The sequence below is a fragment of the Equus przewalskii genome, chromosome 1, assembly GCF_037783145.1.
Source record: "Equus przewalskii isolate Varuska chromosome 1, EquPr2, whole genome shotgun sequence".
NCBI classification, from domain to species: Eukaryota; Metazoa; Chordata; class Mammalia; order Perissodactyla; family Equidae; genus Equus; species Equus przewalskii.
In genome coordinates this window covers 179424082-179445278 of record NC_091831.1, presented here as the reverse complement: position 1 = coordinate 179445278, position 21197 = coordinate 179424082, and the positions used below count along the sequence as shown (strand labels likewise).

At 41.0% G+C, this 21197-nt stretch overlaps 2 protein-coding genes across 5 annotated transcripts in view; one reads left to right on the top strand and one right to left on the bottom strand.

Annotated features, from left to right (window-relative positions):
• Positions 1 to 6071, bottom strand: part of FANCM (FA complementation group M) — a 56455-nt gene extending 50384 nt beyond the window's left edge. For all 3 annotated transcript variants that reach the window (XR_011542678.1, XM_070629918.1, XM_070629929.1), the window contains exons 1-3: positions 5315 to 6071; positions 4577 to 4749; positions 2369 to 2446 (exon numbers count right to left, since the gene is read on the bottom strand). Coding sequence is in view for 2 of the 3 variants with exons in the window: in XM_070629918.1 (XP_070486019.1) it covers positions 2369 to 2446; positions 4577 to 4749; positions 5315 to 6071 (1008 nt within the window). In the remaining variant the exon portion in view is untranslated. The remainder of the gene's footprint in view (positions 1 to 2368; positions 2447 to 4576; positions 4750 to 5314) is intronic.
• A 136-nt stretch (positions 6072 to 6207) lies between these two features.
• FKBP3 (FKBP prolyl isomerase 3) lies at positions 6208 to 21146 on the top strand. 2 transcript variants are annotated; one of them, XM_070630027.1, is made up of 7 exons: positions 6208 to 7260; positions 9719 to 9820; positions 10499 to 10606; positions 16952 to 17087; positions 17579 to 17646; positions 19436 to 19533; positions 20799 to 21146. In XM_070630027.1, exons 1-7 carry the CDS (start codon positions 7006 to 7008, stop codon positions 20851 to 20853), a joined length of 822 nt encoding a protein of 273 aa, XP_070486128.1. In that variant the 5' UTR covers positions 6208 to 7005; the 3' UTR covers positions 20854 to 21146. The 2 variants fall into 2 exon arrangements, with proteins under 2 accessions (XP_070486128.1, XP_070486138.1); XM_070630037.1 differs by having other exon boundaries at positions 19698 to 21146.
• The last annotated feature ends 51 nt before the right edge of the window (positions 21147 to 21197 follow it).

The window sequence follows — 21197 nt, the reverse complement described above, 5'->3', positions numbered from 1 at the left end:
CCAATCAGAATCCCAATGACATTCTTTACAGAATTAGAACAAAGAATCCTAAAATTCATATGGGGCAACAAAAGACCCCGAATTGCTAAAGCAATCCTGAGAAAAAAGAACAAAACGGGAGGCATCACAATCCCTGACTTCAAAACATACTACAAAGCTACAGTAATCAAAACAGCATGGTACCGGTACAAAAACAGGTGCACAGATCAATGGAACAAAATTGAAAGCCCAGAAATAAAACCACACATCTATGGACAGCTTATCTTCGACAAAGGAGCCGAGGGCATACAATGGAGAAAAGAAAGTCTTTTCAACAAATGGTGCTGGGAAAACTGGAAAGCCACATGTAAAAGAATGAAAATTGACCGTTCTTTTTCACCATTCACCAAAATAAACTCAAAATGGATTAAAGACCTAAAGGTGAGACCTGAAACCATACGGCTTCTGGAAGAAAACGTAGGCAGTACACTCTTTGACATCAGTATTAAAAGGATCTTTTCGGACACCATGCCTTCTCAGAGAAGGGAAACAATAGAAAGAATAAACAAATGGGACTTCATCAGATTAAAGAGCTTCTTCAAGGCAAATGAAAACAGGATTGAAACAAAAAAACAACCCACTAACTGGGAAAAAATATTTGCAAGTCATATGTCTGACAAAGGCTTAATATCCTTAATATATAAAGAACTCTCACAACTCAATCACAAAACATCAAACAACCCAATCAAAAAATGGGCTGGAGACATGAACAGACATTTCTCCAAAGAAGATATACTGATGGCCAACAGGCACATGAAAAGATGCTCATCATCGCTGATCATCAGGGAAATGCAAATCAAAACTACACTAAGATATCACCTTACACCCGTTAGAATGACAAAAATATCTAAAACTAATAGCAACAAATGTTGGAGAGGTTGCGGAGAAAAAGGAACCCTCATACACTGCTGGTGGGAATGCAAACTGGTGCAGCCACTATGGAAAACAGTACGGAGATTCCTCAAAAAACTAAAAATAGAACTACCATACGATCCAGCCATCCCACTACTGGGTATCTATCCAAAGAGCCTGAAGTCAGCAATCCCAAAAGTCCTGTGCACCCCAATGTTTATTGCAGCATTGTTTACAATAGCCAAGACGTGGAAGCAACCTAAGGGCCCATCAGCAGACGAATGGATAAAGAAGATGTGGTACATATATACAATGGAATACTACTCAGCTGCAAAACAGAACAAAATCATTCCATTTGCAATAACATGGATGGACCTTGAGAGAATTATGTTAAGTGAAATAAGCCAGCAAGAGAAAGATAATCTGTGTACGACTCCACTCATATGAGGAATTTAAAACTATGGACCAAGAACAGTTTAGTGGATACCAGGGGAAAGGTGGGGTGGGGGGTGGGCACAAAGGGTGAAGTGGTGCACCTACAACATGACTGACAAACATTAATGTACAATTGAAATTTCACAAGATTGCAACCTATCAATAACTCAATAAAAAAAAAAAAAAAAAAATCAAGGTCATGGGGCTGGCCCCGTGGCCGAGTGGTTAAGTTCGCACGCTCCGCTGAGGGCGGCCCAGTGTTTCGTTGGTTCGAATCCTGGGCGTGGACATGGCGCTGCTCATCAGACCACGCTGAGGCAGCGTCCCACATGCCACAACTAGAAGGACCCACAACGAAGAATATACAACTATGTACTGGGGGGCTTTGGGGATAAAAAGGAAAAAAATAAAATCTTTAAAAAAAAAATAAAAAGTTAATTAAAAAAAAACAAAAAAAAAAAAATCAAGGTCATGGAACACAAGAAAAGACTGAGGAACTGTCACGGATTGGAAGGGACTAGGAGACATGACAACTACACACAGTGTGGGATCCTGGACTGGAACCTGGAGCAGAAAAGGCACTGGCGGGAAAACCGGCAAAATCCAGATAAGGTCTGCAGACTAGGTGCCAGTATTGTGCCGATGTTAACTTCCTGGTCTTGATAATTTTACTATGGTTACATAATATGTTAACATTAGGGGAAGCCAAGCACAGGTAATACAGAGAATTCAATTTTTGCCAATTTTCTGGAAGTCTAAAGTTATTTCAAAATAAAACTTAAAAAGAACTGAAAATGGTAACAACTTAAAAGTTTTACTATTAAAAGGTTTATTAACAAATGGCTTTAGGTGATTCTTATGCCCACTTACGTCTGAATACTACTAAGGTAGAAAAACTCCTGCCCCCTAGAAGCAAAGGTAGGCACCTTGTAGGAAATGTCGTGGTCCTAACGTCAGACTCAATACTGACGTACGAACGGATCTGGTCACATACAGTTCTCATTTTCTTAAACGTTAACAAATGGAAAGACACTTTACTTACCTTTATATCACTACCTGGTGTGGCACTAAGAGCCAAGATTCTAAAGTGATTTGTATATTTGACTAGTTCTCTTACAACCTTAAAAAAAGAAAAAAACTTCTTAAATTTTATCCAACACAAAAATAACAGTGATTATGTTAAACAAGCTATTATATATGGTCCATTATCATTATTCCTTACTCAGAGTATTGATGGTCTAGTGGGTGAAACTATTGTTAGTCATCTTATCTGCAGAGCAAACGATTTAGGCTTACATCCACATCAGTCAACCACCTTAGGGTTTCTTCTCTGCATAGAGCTACAACAACAAAGCCTAGTACAGAGGCAAATCAAAAACCCAGAGGGCCAATGCAAGGGCAAATGGAAGGAGAAAGTCCACTCTCCATTGCTTGGGCCACAGTCTGCCTTACAGCTATATCCATATGCACACTTGCCAGATCAAGATAAATTATAACATAAAAATAGAAAATAAATAAAAACTACTGTGAAATTAGATTTTAAATGGAAAATAAGATTTGCTTTATGAAAGATTTCAAAGAAATTAGATTTTATGTGGAACAATTTTAAATTAAGTTTATTCATAAAAGAATAAGGCTAATTTGGAGTAATTTTAAAACTCTTTCCTTTTAAATCCTAAAACATTTTCTTCAGTGGCACCAAAGCATCATTCTAGGCTTTGCAGTTTGAATGCAACACCGACTTCTGGTATGATTAACATTGGATCATTTGTCAGAGTCCCATATGCCCCTTCACATGAGGCCCCAATAAAAAGGAAAAGGACCTCTAAGTAAACTGAGTTGCAGGAACAGCTCTCGGTATCCCATATTCCAAATTAGACATAGGAAACAGTAAAACCAGGTTATCTAAAAACTGCTCTAATTTCAATGCATGTCAAGGATGAATTCAATGAGATTGAATCTTGATTAGTACTCTAAAATTATTATTTATGGAGTTTTTTGTAACATGATACAGAATGCATATAAAGATAGAACATTAGAGACTTCAGCAGAATTGTTCTAAATAAAAACTTGCAAGACAAAATGTCCCTAATACACCACTTCTTTTCCAGCAGAGATTCTCAAGCATTTTGTAGAAGGGGAAATGGAGTTGTGTTTGTAACCCAGGAAGCTACATTCTTCACTGAGCTGGTGTGCCTGTTGGGACCTCTATCTGGAACATGCAATGCTCTGTAAACTCTCAGTGCTGTTTGGATATTAATGAAGTCAATGCACGTCTCAATGTAGTCAATAAAAGCATAAGCCCTGTAGTTAAAAAAGAAATCACCTAATGCCTAGAAATTTTAAGAAAATAAATCAGATAAAGTTGCTAAATATAAACTAAATCTACAAAAAGAATTTCATAGAGTTAGAATAAAAATTGTTAAATGCCCCTCCTTCAGCAAAAACCTTAACACATTGGGTATTAATTTAACTTGGAAAGATTAAAAATAAATGAAAAAATATATCCATTTCCCAGCTGAGATCAACTCTAAGAAAGATGACAATTCTCCAGAACATAATACAGAGATACATCCCTCATTGTGCACCCTGCCTTTAAAAGGCCTTCTCTCCTCTAAGCTCTTTTAAATCTTAAGTATCACCCCAGCTGAACATTTTTCAAGGAGTCTCCACCGCCTACGTCCGCTACGGACTACAAAGAGCATTCAAGCTGCTAAGCATAAAATGCAACCGCCTTCATGACCTGGCCCTGAGTACTCTCCCGCCATACCCCACCCCCCCACCTTTGTACTTTATATTCTTCCAGTACTTAACTGGAAGGTAGGCACAGTTAGGTCTGCTGAATACATTGTGCCATTCAATCCTTACAACAACGCTGATGGTCAAGGATTATTTTACCTACCTGCCAAGGATGACACTGCATGTTCACTACCAATCTTTCGATTATCATCTTAGTTCCAAAACTCCACCCATACCCCACTTTGGATCACTGCCTCAGCCATGACTCGGCTCTCATCATCTACATCTGACGATAATTGTCTTGTTAAGGTTTAAAAAAAAAAAATGACAGCAGAGACACTGATTTGAACGGATGAAGGAAAGTATTTCCTATCACCACCTGATATGAGACAATAGATATAAGGCTTTTCATAATGATAATACCATCAATAACTTCCAACACTAATAATTATTCCCCAAAACACTCTTTAACAAGGTTTACACTACAAAACACTTTTTAACAAAATATTACCTGGCAATAAGCATAGTTTCCAAGAGCTTTATGAGCTTCATCAATAACTAGACACTTTATTTCAGCAGCAGGACAAGATCCTCGGGAAAGATCATTTACCATGACTTGAGGTGTAAGGAAAAGGACTCTCTTACTGCGCCATATTTCCTTCCTGGTGAAGGCTTGAATACATCCTGTAAATAAAAGTGACATTCTACATTTTAAACTCCAGACTGTTATCTGCAAAATGTAAACAACGCGGCCTGTTTGCAGAATGCATTCCGGCTTTGGTAACTCGCTTTCAAAACGAGGACAACTTGACAAACCATCGGAACGCTACATTTTAAAGCTCCGTTGTGGTCCAAATGTCCATGCCAGCTCTTACCGAAGACTGCTATCGTCTTTAAAGACTGCCTACAGAATGGCCTAACATCTGAAGAGAAGCAAATTCTTCCACTGGGAAATCCTGGAGTAGAAAGGCAGGAAAGCTTATGTTCACTTACCGATGGGGTCTACTCGCATAATCGCTTCGAAACGCTCTAATGGGCAAGCTGCTGGGATTCTCTGAATACAGCGACCCTATCCATTAGGGCTGGACTTGCTACGAGTAGATGATGCTTTAAGGGAGAGGACGTAAGATAACCTAGGGACTATTACACAGGGACAAGGAATTCCTTTAGCTCAGTTTCCCCCAGAACGCGTGCTTTCCCCTGGGGACCCAACATTTGGTTTCCAACTGGCGCGTTCTTGTTAAGATACCTGTCATCTCGGCCATGTCGGGCTGCGGGATACCCATCACCCGGTAGCAAGCCTCGATCTGCTGTGTCACCAAGGGCTTGGTGGGGGCCATGAAGACCACCTTGCCGGAGGGGAACCAGCGGTAGAAGTTGTACATGACCACGGCGGCGATGAAGGTCTTCCCCAGGCCGGTGGGCAGGCACACGAGCGTGTTGCAGAACAGCGCGGCGCGGGCGATGCGCAGCTGGTAGTCCCGCACCGGGCAGTTCGTGGGGTAGATCCACAGGGCGCCCGCCGACGCGCAGAACCCGCCACTCTCCAGCCCCAGCTGCCGCTCGGCCTCGTACACGGCGACCAGCAACACGTCGTCGTCCACCTCGGGCTCAGCCTCGGCGGCCCCCGCCGCTGCAGGAGAGCGCGCCCCGCCGACGCCGGGGCTCCGGGGCCGCCCCGCTCCGGACCCGCAACCCGGAGCCCCGGCGGCTCGGGACACGCTCGAGCCCCACGTCTGGAAGAGCGTTCTCTGCCGGCCGCTCATGACGCCCACGCCCGCCCGAAGCTTCGCTCGGACGCCAGCAGCCGCCGCCCCCGCCACTCCACTGCCGCCGCCGCTCCACCGCCGCCAGGCCGTTGCCCATCCGCCACCTTCACACAGACAGCGGGCCGGAGGGCGGGACTGCGGCCCGCTCGCCCACTTGAAAAGGCCGCCGCCGCCTTCGCGCTGGGAGTATGATTGGCTGGCTTCCCGGAAGCTCTCGCGGCCCGCCCAAAGACGCATGCGCCTTGTTGTTGAGTTACTCTAAATGTGGTCCCCTTCTCAGTTTTCATGTAGACTCTTCAGTTCCGTTTCCCGTGGCTAAGTGTCCGGGCAGCTTTGCTACAGTGTTACCGCTTAAAATGAGAAAAATAAGTAACTTTAGGATCCCGGAGACAGTAGAGCGCCACGTCTTTGTGAACTTAACGTTATTGAGCGTCTGACGTGCCCTATTCCTTGTTGGCTGTGCTTATAAGTAGGAAGAAGAGGTGAAAAGCAAAAGGGTTTAGCTAGAATTAGACATCTAGTCGGCCTCCGCCATCTAGGCCGAGAAAACAGAACGCCAGGCCTGTTTTTCTCGTTATTAAGAGCGGTCACCCATTGTCTTAATGTTTTTATTGTTAAAAGGGAAGCGAACGGTGTGGCCCTGTCAGTCGTGGGACAAGCCGAAGGTAAACGGGGGCGTCCCACTGCTCTCTCCACTCGGAGCCGGCGGGCAGCGGCCTCGCTGCGGCGCCCTCACGGGGGTCCTTTGTCAAAGTTCTCAACGTGCTTTTGCGCCCCTGTGTCGTGTTTGTATTAGGGGACAGGGGGCAGGTTGTACTTTAGTCTCATTTGTGAGGGTTTTAAAAGGGAGACGGTGGGACTTGGGTCATTCTGACGGCCAAGGACTCCGCTAGTTCCGGCGTGAATCCTCAGGCTAGAACTAGATAAAATGGGGCTCGATGTCTCAATGATGTTGTTTAAAGAGGGTGTAGAGCCTAAAGGCTCAGCAGCCCGTCGGTAACAAACAAGCGTGGGAACAGCTGGTAGACAGCACTGCCATCGAGGGCGCCCCCCAAGGGCTCCAGTCACGAGTCAAGTACAGCTGGAGGTGTTCCGCGTAGCGGGCCGCCCCGCCCACACCCGCGGGTGTTTCTCCCGGACACAACAAAGACGCCCACAAAGCACAGCCCCGATGTCACTCAAGGACGCGCCCCCTCGCCGCCGGGGCCCGCGGCGGCCCCGCCCCTCGAGGTGCGTGCGGGCCCACGCCGCGCCCTGGGGGCGGGGCGACGCCGAGCCGCGGCGGGCTGGTTCAGTGAAGCGGAGGCAGCGGGGGAAGATGGCGGCGGCCGTTCCGCAGCGGGCTTGGACCGTGGAGCAGCTGCGCAGCGAGCAGCTACCCAAGAAGGACATTATCAAGTTTCTGCAAGACCACGGCTCAGACTCGGTACCAGGGGCGGTGTGGCGGCCGGGCCGGGGCGGCGGAGCGCCGCCTCCCCCCCGATGCCGTACATCCCGGCTTCCTCCGCCCCCGCCCTCGGCCGCCGCGGCCTTGGCCTGGAGGCCCGCGAGGCCGCGTGCGCCCTGAGGCCGCGCTCCCGCCCCCTGGCCGGCCCCGCTCGGGCTGGGGCGGGGAGTGGGGGCGGCCTTGCGTCCTGGGCCCGAGGGCAGCGAGCGCAGTGAGGGCCTCGCTGGGATGCTCGAGTGAGGGTGGAGGCCGGGCAAACCGACCCGGAGCTGGGGACCCAGGCGGGGCCGGGGAGCCCGCGCCCCTGCGGGGAGATGGGAGGCGACACGGAGGTCTCTGCGGGAACGCCGGGTGCGCGGGCTTTGCTCGTCGTTACTAGTGATTTTTAAAAATCCGTAGATTGTGCCTTTACTCTTTAAAATACCGACCATTTGAATGGCCTTTTCCTCGTTATGTGAGGGGAGTCACACGTGGGTTTTGTATAGTGTCTCCCATTGTTAGGAACAAGCGAAGACGTCTCGTTGGCTTTGTTTATACCGTAGGTCCTGCCTTTTTTCCAGCGTAGTCTCCATCTTAACCGCCCGTCTGTAGTCACAAGTTGTTTTCCTGAGACTTGCCTTTTTCTCCTTGGGACATTAAGATTTAATTAGCCTCTCTTAAATTGCTGAACGGTCTGTGTGGTGGTGCGCGCGGCATGAGCCGCTCATCGGAAATAGGAGCAGCAGCCTGAATAGGGTGTTTCTACGATTTTTTTATCGAAGTTCTAAACTGGCACTTAGAAAATCTGTTTTTGGGTTCTTTTGAGAGGATTTTAATTTATTTTCATTTTGAGGGTTCTTGAAGGGGAGATATAATTATTCTCCAACTTCCAGTTCCATACTCCTGAATAATTATCCTGACATCAGTAAGTATTTCTACAACGTCTGTAGCAAGAACTATGTAGTATTTGGGGATACAAGGATGAAAAAGAAAGACCGTGCCTCACAGATACCGTTTTAGTGTAACTTTTTTCTCTTAAAACGATTCGTACTCCAACTGGAACAATAGAATGTAGTAGGCATATCATTTATTAAATTTAATTCTCAATACTGTATTTCATTCAAGTTCTTATAAAACAAGTCATCCCAAAATGGAATCTAATGTAAAACCGGCCCACATGGGACAATTTCAAGACTTGGATTATCAAAATATTTTTATAACATATTAACCTTTTAAGTGCATATTCTCCAGCGTTCATTCACGTACTTAAACCTATATTTGACAGTCACTGTTTTATTGATCATAAAATATCAAGGAAATGTTTATATTTTGGATATTTTTCTGGAACCTTGCTAAAGAAATCACAAGAGTGCTAAAGCAACTCATTACTTCTGTTTAATCAGAATAGCTTTTCCCCATCAGCTTTTATCATTTAGAACATTTCTCTAAGGGAGGAGAGAAAAACCAGAGGGGAAAAAAAATACAATAGTGATAGTGTTAGAAAAACTGTTTTAGCAAAAAATTAGAAGATGCCAGAGGACAACTTTGAGAAAGTGACAAAATGAGGAATCAAGCAAGGACCACAAGACAGAAAAGGAAGCAGAATAAATTAAGGGAAAACAAGTTATTAAAATTCCCACATTATGTGATTTTCAGATGAAGTTACATAATCTGATGACTTGATAGTTTAGTACTATTGTTGTCCGTCTGCCAACCTAGTCTTATGTTTGAGAGAAATGGAATTCTACAGTTACTTTGAGTTATTAGACCTATTATTAGTGATAATAGCTAACGTTTATTTAGTTCTTACTGTGTGACAGGCTCTATGCTAAATGGAGTATTGCATTTACCCTTAGAACAGTCCTCTGCCATAGATGCTGTTATTAATCTTCCACTGTGACGGAGAAACAGAGCCTTTGGAAAAGCTTAGTCCCTTGTCAAAAATCAGACAGCTAGGATTTTAACCCGGATGGTCTGACTCCACAGCCCACACACTTAACCAGTATATATCTAGCATTGTGTAGCAGTGCTTCCCAGTCTGCCAAGAATGGGTTACAGATGTGTCAGGATAGCTATGCCTAACATGGCTGGATTCTCCCAGGGCCAGGGCCGAGTAGCATCCTGCCAAGAGCAGTTCTGCCCAGTTACCAGTGTGCTTGCTATGTAAATGTGCTTCTCTCTGAGTTCCAGAGCGGGCAAAGGGTTAGTGTACCCAGTGTGACCCCTACATAAGGTACAGCTCCAGTCCTGTGAATAATTCTTATAAAATACCCAATAGTTTTGTTTAATCTTCCTTAAATCTTTTTTTGTTGTTATGGAGTATGAAATACAATGTTTATTTCACTTGTTCTTTCATTAATAGTACTATTGAAAACATAATTGCTAACATAAAAGGTCATTTTCTAATTTTAGACCCTTATGAGGCAAGTTATTTCAGCTAACCAGCTTTTTTCTTTAGTTTCTTGCAGAACATAAGTTATTAGGAAACATTAAAAATGTGGCTAAGACAGCTAACAAGGACCATTTGGTAACAGCCTATAACCATCTTTTTGAAAGTAAGGTGAGTATTGTTACATTTTCTTACCAGAATATCATTTTAGATATTTTATTCCCCAAAAGAAGTTTTAAATGCATTTATTTGCAGAATATGTGGAAGTTTTTCCAGCTGCAGTTTCTCCTAACTGTAATCATAGGGAGACTAGCTGTCAAATCCATGAGGCTGATCTGCAGTATGGCAGGATTTTTTGATATTTTGAAAGGGACCAGATTTTAAAAAATAACTCCCTGGTAGCTTAAATTAAGACAAATTCTTAAGGGCACTGAAAAGTTACAAATCCATAATAAGTTCCATTTCATTAATGAATTTAAAGTCTGGGCTAGACTTAGGCTGAGCCTTAAGAAAAACAGATTTTAAGAAATTCCCCGGTGTTTGTTAGTATGAAATGACTGTCTTCCACAGAAAAGAATCTTTATTAAGGAGTCGTTTGAATAGTATTCATCTTTGAGTCTGAGTTGGCCTTCCTAAAGGTCCTGGTTCTCATTTCAAAATATTTGTTGTGAGATGATTGAGGGTCATAGTTTATTGAGATGCTTAACACGAGATTCCTCCTCGTCCTTGTGCACTTCCAGTTCCGTGCATGCGAGTTCCGTAGCCAGTGTCCACGGTGCACGTGGTCGGTCATTGAGGGGCTTTCCGCCTGTCCGGAATACGATAAACATGAGAACATTTTCCTTGCAGCGTTTCAAGGGCACTGAAAGTGTAAGTAAAGTGTCCGAGCAGGTGAAAAATGTGAAGCTTAATGAAGATAAACCCAAAGAAACCAAGTCTGAAGAGACTCTGGATGAGGTTTGTATATAAAGTTTCTTAGTTTATTTCTCATGTGAATTTGAGAAAGGGATTTGCTTACAGCACTGCTTTCTCATGGTAAGGTGGGTTGAGTATGGCCACCTTCAGCGAGCCAAACACTGGTTTGGAGTGTGCCATCTCCTGCAGGTGTATGAATCGGGAGAAAAGCCTGAGAAGCAGTGGTTTACAGTTAGTAAACCTTTCCTGTGGAAAACCTCTAGTTTTGTATTTTGTATTGCGTCTATGTCTGGCCAGATCTGGGCTTGCAGAACTATTTTAAGGTCCTGATTCTATATCCAAGTTGACTGAGTGAAAGAAACTTTGTTTTGATTATTTTTTCTAGTGTGTATGATGTCCTTGGCAGTAGAAATAGTTGGTCCAGGCTTGGCTGCAGGGTGTGAGTTCGTCTGTCTCATCACTCCCAGTTCAAGTTTGATGTTTTGATACAAAGGTTCGAAGAACCAGATAAAACCATTTCTGCAAATGGACAGCCTTAGTAGAGCTGAATAGATTATAATCCTGCCACTTGTGGTAGTATCTTACCAGCTAAGCCCACGCATTCCTAGCCGTCTTGGCGTCATTGATAATAGTCTAATAATAATAATATGAGTTCTTCACTTGTGAAGCGATATAGCCTGTTAATGAAGCTGTAGCATCTGGGTATTTGTGGGCAGACTGTATGTTCAGGTATAGGATTATAGATGTTGACATGACTAAAGCTAGTTGATTTGAATGATCTTTTTCTGTTGGTTGAAAGACACAAAAAGAATTTTGAGGTTTTATCACAACTAATAATATTTGATAAATGTTATACTGGGCAAGTATTCAGCAGCTACTCAGGTAAATAGGGGTATAATAATTACTAAAACAGTTGCAAAAGCAATTGGCAATATAGTTTACCTTCCAGAAATTAGAATAAGGGAGGTATGAGGTAACAGATAGTATATCATTAAGAGGTTAAGAAAAAGAGAGTTAGAAATAAAAATAAAAGGCTGTAAATGTCTGGAGACAATCTAGAGAGATCTTGTGAGGATCCTCACCTGTATCCTTTTCTTTAAGACCTCTTTTCATTTCACTGGCCAGCCTGAGCCCCATCCTATGCTCTCATTGTCTTCTCAGCACCTGGATTCCGTAGCCTCCTGGCCAGTACTGTGCTTTCTTCTTTGGGACTGCAGAGCGAGCACTGTGAAGAGAAAGAATCATAAAATTGTTTATGGGACTTGGCATACATTCATGCTTGATACCAGCCAAGCACATTTTCTGGTTTCACTGCTACTCAACAGCTTTTACACTGTCCCACGCTCGATTGCCCATCACACTGCCCACGTAAACTGCTTGACACTTGCTCACAAATTCTCACTTCTTTCTCATTACATACTCCTGTGTTCTGTTTTACCAGAGTGTTAACCTCCAGAGTTGTAACCATTCTCTTCTTCCCAGCTTCAGTGTTCTCGGATTCTTTGGCTCTCTTTTCCCTTCTCATGTTTCCCCCAGGACTACTGCTTTCAAATACCTTTCTTCTTTTTCAAATCTTTATCCATTACTTTTTGATTCTCAAGCATTCCAAGGTCTCAGACCTGTAGTGTCAGAAAAGTGGCTCAGCTGATCTCCTGCCTTCATTCTCTTTCTTCATCTATTCAGCCCCAAAATGGCTATTCTGGTAAGCTTTCTACGGTGATATCCTGCAAACCACACCCTGCTCAAAAATTTTCAGTAATTCTGTACTGTCCAGAACTGTGCTGTCCAGTGCCTTAGTCACTGGCCATATGTGGCTCCTGAGCACTTCATGGCTACTCCGAATTGAAATGTGCTTTCAGTGTAAAATATGCACTCAATTTCAAAGACTTAGTGTGATTCAACACGTGGTATCTATATTATTTATCTCTACCTTGTTTATTTTAATGTAAAGAACCTTTCTAATAGCTCTTACAGGACTTTAAATAAATCAGTCATAGTCAATATATTTATTGTCTATTATGTATTAAATAGTGTTGAGGGAAAGTTTTCAAGTGTGAATGAATATTGGACAAGAGAGAAATGATAAGTTGGGGCAGGAACTCAGACTCAGCAGTCAGAAATCGCTGTAGCAGTTGTCAGGCCAAAAACTGGAGATTCATCCTTTAAAACTCCTTTACATCTAGTCATCACCAAATTCTGTCGGTTCTGCGTAAATGTGTCTCAGATCCGTTCACCTTTTGTCCTCATTGTTAGCACCCTGGTGTAGACCTTGAGTACTAGACAGCCTCTTCAGAACAAGCCTCCCCACTTCTTTTGATTCCCTGTGCCTTCCTCACACTGGGGCACAGTGATCTGTTTAAAAGATCTGATTCTATAGCTTCTCTCTTTAAAACTCTTAATTGGCTGCTCAGTGACCGGAAGTTCAGAGAGCAGGTTCTTAGCAACGTGTGCTCCAGGTCTTCCTGGCTCCTCTCATACCGGTGTTCCTCCCTTGCAGACTGCACTGTTTGCGTGCTCTTCCCAGCTATGAAAATGCTATTCTGTGTTGTAGCCTTCCCCCCTTCACCTGAGTAACTTCTCTTGTCCTTCAGAATACAATTTAAACATTACTTCACAGAATCCTCTCCCGGCCTATAACCTATACTGGGTTAGGTCACTGTGTCATTCCCATCTTAGGACTCTGTGCTTCCTCTTCAGGTCTCATAGCGTGATTGTACACGTCTATATTCTCTGCTAGAGGAGGGGCCAGGCATTTCTCCCAGCTCACCTGTGCATCTCGTTTCTAACACAGAACATGCTCAAATATTTCTTGAATTAATAATAGGAATACTTACATTATATACTCTTGCTTTTAGAGGCTATGATGTCATCCAGTTAATTGCAATGTAATGACTGCTGTCACACAAAGTTCCTTTATCTCTGGATCTAGAAGTATCGAGTTCAGAGCCAATCTTGGGAATGTAGTTCTTTTCATCATCTGGACTAAGAAATTGCTGCAAAGCCAGGAAATCACCTAAAAGCCAGGTCATTCAAACATGTAACTCCAGAATAGCCTTGGGACTGATTCTGACCTCTCACCATGAAGCAGCCAGGTTCTTGAAGTGAAACCAGAATCAGATCAGATAACTAGAGCAGCATTTCTCAAAGTGTATGTTAAAGGTCCCAGAAGTTCCAGGTGTTTCCTGGTATCATCAAACCCTGTACCTTGTGTCTCCTACTTGAAAGTTCACACTGCATATTACTAATAGCTCTGAGAAGTCGTGAAGAATGGAGGCATATCTAACTTTGTTTAACGCAGTGTTTCCTAAACTTCATTATGTTAGACCCCTTTTCTTCTAATGGTCTTAACAGCAAAGAATGAGTGATCCATAAAAGACTTTGAAACACTGAAATGGAGGCCACGAGTGGGCAAACTGGCACCTTCACTTAAGACTGAGCCACAGCCACCAATTTAATGTTTTTGCATTATTTTAGGACCTCTAATGTATATAACAACCCAAGCAACTTGGGACAACAAATGGAAAAACAATAGAATGACAGACAATAAGCTTTAAAATGTGGTATTGTTCGCTAATCATACCTTATCCATTCAGTTATATATAATTTCTTTATAATAAAGTCTTAAGATATTCTGATATTCTCACATAATGAATATATGTAGTCATTGTCATTTTGTGGCTTTTAAATTTTTTTACTTAAAATTATTTTCAGGGGCCCAGCTGCGTAGTGGTTAAGTTGGGGTGCTCCGCTTCGGCAGCCCAGCTTTGTGGGTGCGGATTGCAGGCGCAGACCTATGCGTCATTCATCAAGCTGTGTGTGGCAGGCATCCCACATAACAAAACAGAGGAATATGGGCACAGGTGTTAGCTCAGGGCCAGTCTTCCTCAGCAAACGGAGGATTGGCGTTAGATGTTAGCTCAGAGCTAATCTTCCTCAGAAAAACAAAAGTTATTTACAGATTTGGAATATGTTAGCAGATTTCGTGAAGTCAGCTTTATTTTTAAAAATAGATTTATTTTTCTGATATAAAAAACATGCTATTTTTTAAATAGAAAACAACAGAAAAGGATAGAGGATACAAAATTATAACACCTAGAAATGAACAAGTGTAACATTTCAGAATGTTTTCTTTGAATATATATATATATTATTGTTGACATACAATATTCTATTAGTTTCAGGTATAACACAGTGATTCGACGTTTATTTACATTACAAAATGATCACCCTGATAAGACTAGTAACTGTCATCATACAAAGTTACTACAGTATTATTGACTGTATTCCCTGTGCTGTCCATTACATCCCCATGACTTACTCATTTTATGACTAGAATGTTCGGATATTTTCTATGCATATATTTATTTAAATAGTTGAGATTTTACTGTAGTTAGAACCTTCTGTTGATTTTCACTTAAGAATTTTTGCACATTATTAAAAACTCGGTATTACCATAGATTTGTGATTATTTTGTCATTATGGGTAACCATTAATAATGGCATAAAGATTTTTTCCTGTTTCACATTACTTGAGCATATATTTGTACAAATAGAATTATTATTTGTCACACTTTTCACTTTACAGTGCTTTCCAAAGAGATGGCCCCAGTTCACGCTGCTACCAGTAGACACCTGACTGTAGATTGCAGCCTTTCTCGCTGAGACGAGCTTGGAATGGGAATGTCAGGGATTGCCGCTTGCTTTTGTAACACACATTGTACTTGAGCTGCAGATGTGACTTTCTCTGCTTTAAGGAGGTAGCCTGGCTGAGTTGAGTGCGCTAATCCTTGGACGCTGAATTGGATAGGGTACAAAGCCCTACTTTATAAAAGACGAGGAAGACTCCCAGGTTGCTGTGAGGTTAAGTGAGTTAGTGTAAGAAAGTGACTCAGCTAATACCTGACCTTCCCTCCGCTTCAGAGGTAGTAAAGTGGTGCAGAGCGTGGTTTTATATCCAGGCTGCATGGTTTCCAGTCCTGCCAACCACATGGGAACTGTAGGACCTTAAGCAAGTTGCTTAGCCACTCTGTCCTTGTATCCCCTACCTGTAAAATAGGGGTAGTAGTCCCTCCACCTGCTAAGGTAGTGACAGTTGAGTTAATGTACGTGAAGCATCTGGGATAGTGCCCAGCACACAGAGGGCACTCAGTAGATGTCAGCCATTTTAACTTAACATCAGTGGAGGTTGACTATCGTTGTCTCTGTTGTTTGAGGTATTTTGGTACAGTGGAAAGAACAGGGGCTTTGGATTCAGACAAACCCAAGTCCATATTCATTCTCTACTACTCATTAGTTCTGCTGCGTAAATTCCCTCAACCTCAGTCTCTTCATCTGCAAAAATGCAAGTAGGTGATACCTTCTTCAGAGGATTGTTAGGATTGAGTGGGATGGTATGTGTTAAGTGACTGGCAGATAATAGGTGTTTAATACCTCTTATTTCCTTTCCCGGTATTAAATATTCTGTAGTATAAAATTCTATATATATATTTTTTAAGACTTTTTTAGTTTTCCTTTTTCTTCCCAAAGCCCCCTGGTACATAGTTGTATATTTTTAGTTGTGGGTCCTTCTAGTTGTGGCATGTGGGATGCCATCTCAGCATGGCCTGATGAACGGTGCCATGTCCGTGCCCAGGATTCGAACCGATGAAACCCTGGGCCACCAAATCAGAGCGTGAGAACTTGATCACTCGGCCACGGGGCCGGCCCCCCACCTTTTTTTTTTTTTTTTTTGAAAGATTTTATATATATTATTAAGTTTAACTAGGAAATTGCTTTCCTCACATATATGAGTCATCATTGATTAGCCTTTAGCTTTTTTTTTTTTTTTTTTTTTTTTTACAAAATGGCTCTGATAATCCTGCTTTGTTCTAGGAAATAGGTCTATTATGGTTAATTTCTATAGATAATTTCATTCATTGTGTGAACTTATTTTCAAACTCAGGAACAGAGGCAACATTACTGCATTCATTCTAATTGGATATAATAAAAATATTTAGTAATGTCAGTTATTAACGTTACAATGTTTTATTTGATGCCTTATGATATTGTAAGAACTAAATAGGAATGATATTTCTAACCTTGGGAAATGACTGGATTCATTTTGTGGTTTGTTGAATAATTAATAGACTCTTATCAAAAGAACACTGGTTTCCAAAGAAGCTGTAAGTTATTTGAAATTATAGATATGCTAGTTACTGATGTTGTCATAACAGATTGAAATGAGAGAGTGCGTTTAACTCACTGAGGTGAACTAGAGGCAAAATAGTTTGTTGCCAGATCTGTGAAATTCTCTCACTGGACTTAGGTCACAGTTGGCTGTATAAGTATTGTCTTTGTCATCCTGCTAAAAGAAGGACATGAGTTAACAACTGTGTGTGTGTTTTTTTAGGGTCCACCAAAATACACAAAATCTGTTCTTAAAAAAGGAGATAAAACCAACTTTCCCAAAAAGGGAGATGTTGTCCACTGCTGGTATACAGGAACATTACAGGATGGCACTGTTTTTGATACTAATATTCAAACAAGTAAGTCTAAATGTAATACTATCTTTTTGGCTGTAAGGCATTGCAAAATATTTGTATGGTAGATGAGCAGTTGGCAGTACCTTTCCCTTGGCTGTCACTTTTTTCCAGTCTTTTGCACCTGTGATTTACTTGAAGCATTCTTCAATTCATTACTTACTGGCTGAGTAAAGACCCCTTGTCATTGGAAAACAAAAAGTAAAGCAGCTTAATCTAAACTTGGTTAATGTCCCAAAGTGAGGCTTTAGTATTTTAATAGAAAAGGCAAATTCTGTGCTATTTTAGTAGTGTAAATTGAGATCCTTCCCCCTCCCCCATTTAGACCATAATTATTTTTACATCTAGAATTTTATTCATGAATGACCTGACTTTCTAAATTTTTATTTCCTTTTAAATACACAGTATGGTAAATTCAGAAATCAACTTAGACTTAACTATATTTTTCTGTTGGAACTTAATTTTATCATTAATTATAACTAAAATCTGTTTTACAGGTTCAAAGAAGAAGAAAAATGCCAAGCCTTTAAGTTTTAAGGTTGGAATAGGCAAAGTTATCAGAGGAGTAAGTAACGAGTGGCAGTGATTCTGGCATATGCTACTTGTGGTGTGGTGCCATAGAGAATTAGGATTGGGGGTATGATGAAAAGAAACAATCTTTGAGTCTCTAAGCCAGCGTCAGCAAACCACAGCCCGTGGGCCAAACCCAGCCTGCCGCCCGTTTTTGTACAACCTGGGAGTTAAGAATGGCTTCATGCTTTTAAAATAGTTGAAAAAATCAAAAGAAAAATAATATTGTGTGACATATAAATGGCACAAATTGAGTGACATTACTAACTGATCTGGCATCAGTTCAGTTCTCTGGGTCTGAGTTTCCCCATCTATAAATAAGGACAGTATGGCCTACCTCAGGGTTGAAAGAGTAAATGAGCATAACTTAAAGCACATACTATAGTAGAGACTGAAATTTCCTTCCATGTCTACCCCTTTTATTGTTTTTTTTTCCATAAACTAATTCTTTGTCACGTTTGACTTCCTAAATTTATTTTTAAAATTCTTGTAAAATGTTACCTGTGTTGTAAAGCACTTATCCATGGTCAAGAAAGATAAAATACCTGGCGTAGGGAAGTACGGACAGAAGCAGGAGTTTGTTTTGTAGCCTCTCAACCTAGGCTCAAAGAGCAGAAAATCCTTCAATCATAAGCCTGCCGTTATCACCCACCCTTTCATATGAGAGAACAGAAGGAAACAGAAAAGGGAACGTTAGGCTTGAGTTGTGCTGACCGCTGCAGTCAGGGTACAAAAGGAGGTGAAAGAGCAGGACTGGTTATCGATTTCCCTGAATCGGGTTGTCGTGTTCGGGCCCACTTGCTGTTTTAAATTGTCATTACTCAGAACATCAGACATGAATAACTGAAACACCTGTTTAAATGCAGTTCTGAGAACCCTCACTGTGTTATTCTTTGTACTCTGAGTAAGTCCTAAAATAATGGTTCAGTCATATCCAGACCCCAAAACAGAATATAAAACATCTTGAAACTAAAGATTTAGTTGAGAGTAACTTTAACTGCTACCTGATTATACTAAGTTGATAGCAAGTATATATCAAGTTGAGCATTTTTCTACTTCTGTAACTATTTGCTTACTGGTAAATTTCTCCTAGTCTACCATATTCTTATTTCCAGTTTGTGACAGCTCTGTCGGTATCCCTTCAGCTTTGTTATTCTTACATTTCAACAGAGTACATGAGAGCAGTAATATATCCTGTATCCTTGTAGCATGTTGATTTAACTGTATTTGGTACCTGGTGTTAAGATCCAAATTTGGACAGAATGGAGCAGCAACCCAGGAACCTGTCATTTCTTTGAATAATTTTATTTTCTGCAAAAGATCTTAATGCTCTAACATAATTTATTTTATGTGCCATCACTGACTCCACTATTACAATTTGGTAATCTTAAGACAGCTTTTAGAGTACTTATTAGTTTATCCCTATAAAAATAAATTTACAAGTTTGTCCTATGATCTAAAAGTGTAGCAAGTTTTTTATGGTAATGCTAATAACAAACTGGTTTCATAACATATGACATGTTACAGTTTACAAAACTGCTTTCACATTTTATCATTTGAGGAGTTTGAGTATTACACTAAGAAAATACTGTTTAATATATCCTTATTTCTTCTTCATTGAGGAAATAAAGCACAAAGATTTAGGGACTCACCCAAGGACATTACCTTAAGACATAATGAAATCCAGTAATAGAATACTTGTTTGTATATAATCCTGTCTTTTGGTTTTTCATGTATTTTTTTGCAAAATATCATTAGTTTTTACTTTATGTTCTTGCCTTTAGTGGGATGAAGCACTCCTGACCATGAGTAAAGGAGAAAAGGCTCGACTGGAGATTGAACCAGAATGGGCTTATGGAAAGAAAGGACAGCCTGATGCCAAGTATCCTTTTTTCCTTTGTAATTAAAGGAAAAAAACACTAAAAAAGATCACCTGAAGGTAGGACAGATGCTGTCTAGGTTAACCTCCAGATCAGGAATCCTGTCCAGACCCATCTTCCTGATGTTCAGATGCTTTTGTGTTAACACCCTCAATATAGACAACAGTTAATATTTTCTGTTGGTACAAAGTATCCAAACTTCAGCTGGAATCTACCATTTTTCCTCTAATTCAAGCCCTTAATTTTCAAGACCTAAACTGTGAAGTTTCAGTTTTCATCTTTGAAAGGCCACTCTTAATGTTTGGAGGATTTACTTCAAGGAGTTAAGATTCCAAATACAAACGGCTGTAGCAAAATGATGCGAGTATGCCTCATGGTAATTTTATGGTACAGTATAAAATTATGTTTAAAAATATAAAAACTATGCTACCATATGATTTTAAGCAGTTAAATGTGTATTCAAAGCTTAGAAGTGGAATACATGTTGAAGATTACTAGTTGTGAAATGGACACCACAGGTCCAAAGTAGTATAAGCATTTGTGATCACTACTAACGACGATACTTTTCTGATAATGCCCAGTTTGTGAACATTAAAAAAGAGAGCCATGACTCCAGACCATTCTGCCCAGAACAGTCCAGTAGGTAAGTGGGAATGTAGTTTTTTCTATTGTGGTTCCAATCCCATTGGACTAGTTCAACCAGTTAGAGTAAGTTTACGGGGTGGGGGAAAATGGAAGTCCTGGAGTCTTATCAGGTGAAATTATTTGGGAATATTCAGATGGCCAGCTACAGCTCCCTCCCTCTCATGTGACATATCTCAAGACCAGTCAGATATAATCACACTCCTCTGTGAACTCAGCATCTTAAAATTCCCAACAAATATCAAATACCTCATGCGAACTTTGATTTAATATAACTTATATACTCGACTACTAGATTGAAATCGCTTTTTTTTTTTTTTTTTTTTTTTTTTTGGAGTGCTGAGTAGCAGTCTTCATTAAGTGGTGGCTAATTTGGGAGTACTGCTGAGGCATTCTAGTCCAAGCTCAACTTACCTGGTCAGCCTATACTGATAGGTTATGATCTCCATTTGCAAAGGTACCCTTTGGAACCTCTAGGCTAGGATGTGTGAGTCTTGGGATCAACTGTGAAGCCCCTTCCCTTGGGGGTTAATTACCAATAACCAGTATACATAATTCTAATTTTAGACTAAGGTTATTGACAGAGAAGCAGTTTTTACCAAATTTACCTTGACTTCTTCAACAGAATTCCACCAAATGCAAAACTCATTTTTGAAGTGGAATTAGTGGATATTGATTGAAATAGCAATGCTTCAGATCTAAAGACATCAGCAACAATAAAACATGGCCTTGAAGAAACTTATGTAACTAATTAGAGCTGGTTACTATCATAAGGGAAGAGTCAACTGGAAAATTCAAAGTTAGGACTTGTTTACTTGATCCCCAACTGTTAAGAAACGTAATCCCTTATATATCCCTGAAGTTTAAAATATTTTACTACAGATGGGTAAAACATTGGTTAAGGAGAAGTGATTTTCCTCTTAACCTCATGTTGTGTACTATAAGGCTCAATAAAATTAATCCAGTGTCTTGATTTGTTTGGTGTTGATATATCAGTGTTCTGACTAGGTTAACCAGGACTAAG

Coding starts and splice junctions, on each gene's coding strand:
- FKBP3 (XM_070630027.1), top strand. CDS start 7,006: ATGTCACTCAAGGACGCGCCCCCTCGCCGCCGGGGCCCGCGGCGGCCC. Junction 9,821..10,498: donor ACCATCTTTTTGAAAGTAAG/GTGAGTATTGTT, acceptor TTTTCCTTGCAG/CGTTTCAAGGGCACTGAAAG. Junction 19,534..20,798: donor AAAGGACAGCCTGATGCCAA/GTATCCTTTTTT, acceptor CTTCTTCAACAG/AATTCCACCAAATGCAAAAC.